Here is a 5,044-nt window from a genome sequence, read left to right on the forward strand (position 1 = left end):
TATAGCACCACCACAGCAAACACGTGGAGTTCAGCGTGCCACATCTTGCGATAGGTGACCGCTATGCGGATCAGCCCCGCTGTACCGGTGTCATGTTCCACTGAGGGTCTCATGATAGACTCACTGTAGCCCTGTCAGCTGACAACAAGGGGTAGTTGCGAAGGTTTGTCTCGCACGATGAGTGAAATCTGAATGGATTGAGTTCAAACTAATCCAATATAGCCTCCGGTTGGATCGGGACATGTTAGGCTCCACGTCTCAAATGCAGAGTTCTCTGCGTGACGCAAGCATGCGTGAAATCTTTGAGATTGTTCCTCGAGAGTGGCGGCGGTTTCGACATGTCTCTCCCTGAGATTCCCGTTCGTTAGAGTTGATTGTACTCGATGCGTTACATTCTCCTCCTCGTCATTGTCAGCATCGCTGCTTACTTCAGTGAAGCGGGTCGACTCGGCTGTCCTCCATCTTCGGAGACGAAGAATATGGCAACCTATTCTTGGAGGCAAGCCTACTGGACTGGTCAGGATACGACCTTCCTAGACTTTTTCAAGTCCGACGTGAGTCGAAGGAGTACAACCGTGGTGATGTTTACCTCAACGTGGCCGATGCCTCCAACGTGGGCAAGATTATCCACCCTGAGAGACTGGCCGAGCTCATCGCCAACTTCCGCAAGGTCAGCGGAAACTCTGCAAGGTTCTATCTTTTCTATGCTCAAGGTGGTGGCGACGATAAGAAATGGGCCCCCGATTTCGTTCGTGTCTTTAAGGAGTTCATCCTCAAGTACGGCAACCCTGATATGGGTAGTCTCGGTATCAGCTTCCAAGTCAAGCTTGATCTTGCTACGTGGTACAAGATATTTGATGCTTTCGATGCGCTCAAGACTGACCCACAGTTCAAGCCCTACAACATAGCCCTTGATGTTACGATGAACTATTACAACACTGACAGGAGACTGGTGGACCAGATTATGTTCAGGGCTGATCACGTTACTCTGCTTACCTTCGCCAACACCTCCCCGCGACTTATCAACTTTTTCGTAGTCTTCCTGACCAAAATTTGTCCCAACTGTAACAATAACTACTATCCCAATTACAAGGCTAAGATCACTTTTTTGGCCGAAGGTGATTGCAACTCGGGAGCCTGTAGTAAGACGTCGATGTGTGCTTATTACGGTGATCGCCTTGACAACCCCAATGGAGGTATCCTCTACGCTTACAAATTGTAAGTTACAATCAGCTTTCGACTGCTCTCGACTATGTTCGTGATCATGTTCTATCTAAGATAAGTTTGATCACTTCTTTGAAGCCGGTGGTACACATATCGGTCTTAGCTCCTTCTCGTGGGTCATGTGTTACTACGGCTCCGAGTCGTGGCATCAGATTGGCCTACAAAAGTGTATGTCCGACTACCAGTCCGCTTCACAGATATGCCGTCAAGGTTAAATACCCTTATGTCTCGAAAATTATTTTGAGGTCACCATCAGAAGTAGAGCTTCGTGGTCAAGTCGCCGACGTTACTTTCTTTCACACGGGTGTTTTTCCCACGATTATTGCTCATGATCTAAGGATGTAAGATCAGAGTAGAAGTTTCTGGGCAACCACTCGACTCCACTCCGTATTCACAACCCCTACCAACAGCACGTCTTCTCGACGGTTGCTACTACAATTGATTCCAAGCGACGTCGCGATCTTCGTTCCGTTTCGAGTTGGTTACATGATAAGGTTAGACTAGGAATCAGAGCCCAGCAAGATTTATTATCAACTTAGCATCGAACGCAGCCTGGAGACGTATGCGGATCCTCATGCAACAGGTGAATCAGAGTATTTACTCAGATGGAAAAAATTTTTTCATCTGAGTTAATCAGATTTAATGAAAAATGATTTAATCAGAGGGTGAGTATTGACCCCTGAATCACTGATTTTTTATTCTGGACTTCAGAGTGTGGAGCGAGAAATCAGGATCATCGCGATGATATGTGAATCTCTGAGTTGATTCGAGAATCAAAAGTTGATTTTTTGGCTGATTAATACTCTCACTCAATGGGCGTTACTCATGAGGCTGATTTTCCGGGTGATTCCATTGAATCTGAGTATTTTCGAGAACCAGGGGATCAGAGTTTGAATCAGACATTTTTGACAAGACGAAGACTACAGTCGCTACGCCCCACAACCGAAAGTGACAATTTCAAGAAAGGGAGAAAACGTCATTCTGTGAGCGTACAACTTGGTAAGTTTGTCTCGAATACATGAGCATTTCCTGCTACACTACTGGAATGATAAAACTTTTTGAAGGGAAATCTTCTGTGCACGTGTACACATCCGGACTTCAAACCTTTCAAGATGTTCACTCGAACGTCGGAATCAATAACTCTGGGTTTCTAACTCAGAAATTCTAAGTGAAAATTTAAGTCCGACAACTCCTGGAGTTGAACTCCAATAGAGTTTCCTGTGAGAATCGATAGCGTGGTCGGGTGCCGTTCCCCCGACAATATCTCGGAGTTTATTCATGGTTTTTTATGAATAGTTAATTGGATTCAGGAATGCGTAAATTACGCAGCGAAATTCACACCGTATGGTGCGCTATAACTCCATGCACCGTTTTGTATCGTACGACCTCATAGCTGAACTGGTTGAGGAGATGATTCCACGGGCTCGAAGCTGAGGTTCTATTCTCGGTCCCGGTCGTGCTAAAAGCCTGTATGTACTACGTACGTTATATCTCCGCGCACTGTCTTACATTGGATCATCTCACAGCTCAACTGGGTGAGGATACGTTTTCACTTGACCGAAGCTAAGGTTCTATTCCCGGGTACGGTCATTCTAAGAGCCTGCTCGCAAGTAGCTGAGGTCCTCGACCTGTGGAGGTCTACCGTGGTGCGCGCTGCAGTCGTGAAGCAAGGTCGAGAATCAGAATCAGGGTTCGGTACCAAGGGTCCGGACCCCCGGTACAGAATCAAGATTAATCCCCGTATTGAAATGTGAGCTTATACATAATGAGTATGTTCCCGGATCATGCTCAAGGCGAGATTGCGACATTGGATCTGGGCAGCTTTGAGTTTGAGTAAAAGAATCTCGACTCCTGAGAATTAATCTCGAATCACGAGTTAAAATCCCAACTCTGAGTATTTAATCTCGAATTGATGAAATACTCTGACTCAGTGCCAAAAACGCTGAATCAGCCATTGAGTATAGACGAATCTTGAATCGTGATTAGGGATGAGGAATCGGATTCAGCGGCTGATTAAAATCAAGTGTGTCAGACACACTTGACACACTGTGTGTCATTCACATGACCGAAGCGATACACGTATCTTCTGTGAGTAACATCATGACGATCGCGCCAACATATCTGACTCGAAACCGTTATCGTTTCGGATGCTCATGATCGCAATGAACTGAACTCAAACTATAGACTCTTTCCTGATCTATTTTGCTTCACCTATCCACTATTGCGCTATGACCAATGGGTCGGCAGACAAGTACTCATACTCAGAAATCTCGACTTTTTCTCCTGAGCAAAGAATCTGAATCAGTTCTCTCGAATCAAGGTGTGAGTTGAATCATGGATTCAGATTCATGAATCGGTATCCTCATACGGCCCCTGCCTAGAGTGATAATATGAGCCAGAGTTGTCAGTTGTCTCTTCCGGAGAAACAAACCCTCGGGTGAGCGGTTCCAGATCCGAGCGCACTGAAAGACGATACCACCGAAACGAAACCGTTTACGTTATGTAAAACTGTCAAGATATGAGCGGGCGTTGCCCGCCGGGCGACTTAACGTCTTATGAGTATACCTCATAGCGAATGAAGAGTACACTAGGAGTCTTCCGAAGCGCAACACAGGCATTAGTTCCACTCTCGGTAGGGGACTACGCCGAATGCATTATGTTGTGTCCGAGTCGGACAGTCCGACCATAGGGGATGACATCAGAAGAAGGAACAGCTGCTCCACCGGTTCGGCTTTACTTGTTCTCTATGGGAGCCATTCAGTCACACGCCGCCTCTTGGTGCATCCAACGTCCTAAGAAGGTCGGTGATGCTTCGGCCAACGACTGCTCTGCAACGAAGCGTCCTCGCCTTCCCCCAGAGAACCTCACATCGCCACTCGCCCACCGAATGGAACCTTCCGTCGAGAGCTCGAGTAAGACACTTGTGACCGCTCGTGAAACTCGTTTTTGTAGCATCAGGTGAGACTCTCCGGGCAGACAGTCCAAGAGTTGATGATAGTCCTCGAGCATCTGATGAACCCTATGAAGTGTGTCTAATTATGGTATCACATCATCGTCGCGCACTGTTTGTCCGATACGAAGACTTGGTTGATATTTTACAAGGTTCTGAATGAGGGAGGCCAAAGCGCCGCCGATCTATTTAATGCACACGAGAGGATTACTCCGAGCTATGAGTCGGACGACTCCGGGACAACGACAGACGCCGCCACGTCGTCTGAGGTCCACTGCATGGTATCCGAGGATGCCGCATCGTCGTCGGGCAAGGATGTGAGCTACGACTACGACTTTGAGTGCAGCAGCAGTGGAGAAGAACTCGATGGGAGACGAGTTGAAGAAGAGTATATCACCGCCGCCATTCAAGGGTCTCGAGACAGCGACGGTCAGGCCACCCATGAGCTACACACTGATGGTCTCCCCGAGGAATCATCCACGACGAAAGACATCCCGAAGGTTATGAGCGTCGAAGGCGTTTATAATGACGAAGAGGATATGCCGGAGACCAGGTACCCCAGTGATGTTGATAGGACCCCTCGAGGTGCTTCACGAGTTAGCAATAACTATTCGGAAACTCCTCCTTCAGATGAGTCCGCCAATCTATTCACTGTTCACTCCACGACTACCAAACCGCACAGTGGGAAGCAGAAGCCTCGTCATCGTCGAGGAGTGAGAGGATGATTGTTATTCATCATGTTACTCCATGAAGCATCATGTTACTTTACTGACCCTGTCCAGTATCATGCTCAGACAGGGATAGCGCTTGTGGCGTTCGTAGTTGGTTGGAAACCTTTGATCGGGAGGTCAGGAACTATTCAAGCATAGC

General features: G+C 47.5%; 2 protein-coding genes across 2 annotated transcripts; both read left to right on the forward strand.

Moving 5' to 3' along the window:
* Window positions 1-383: 383 nt before the first annotated feature.
* Window positions 384-1,222, forward strand: Pmar_PMAR005969 (hypothetical protein; the record flags this gene model as incomplete). The annotated part of the gene is made up of 2 exons (XM_002774346.1): window positions 384-516; window positions 549-1,222. 2 exons carry the CDS (start codon window positions 384-386, stop codon window positions 1,220-1,222), a joined length of 807 nt encoding a protein of 268 aa, XP_002774392.1.
* Window positions 1,223-4,452: 3,230 nt separating this feature from the next.
* Window positions 4,453-4,759, forward strand: Pmar_PMAR005970 (hypothetical protein; the record flags this gene model as incomplete). The annotated part of the gene is made up of 1 exon (XM_002774347.1): window positions 4,453-4,759. A coding segment is annotated over one exon (307 nt), but the record flags the coding sequence as incomplete, so codon positions are not given.
* Window positions 4,760-5,044: the final 285 nt, after the last annotated feature.

Source organism: Perkinsus marinus (assembly GCF_000006405.1).
Source record: "Perkinsus marinus ATCC 50983 genomic scaffold scf_1104296958234, whole genome shotgun sequence".
Classification (NCBI taxonomy): Eukaryota; Perkinsozoa; order Perkinsida; family Perkinsidae; genus Perkinsus; species Perkinsus marinus.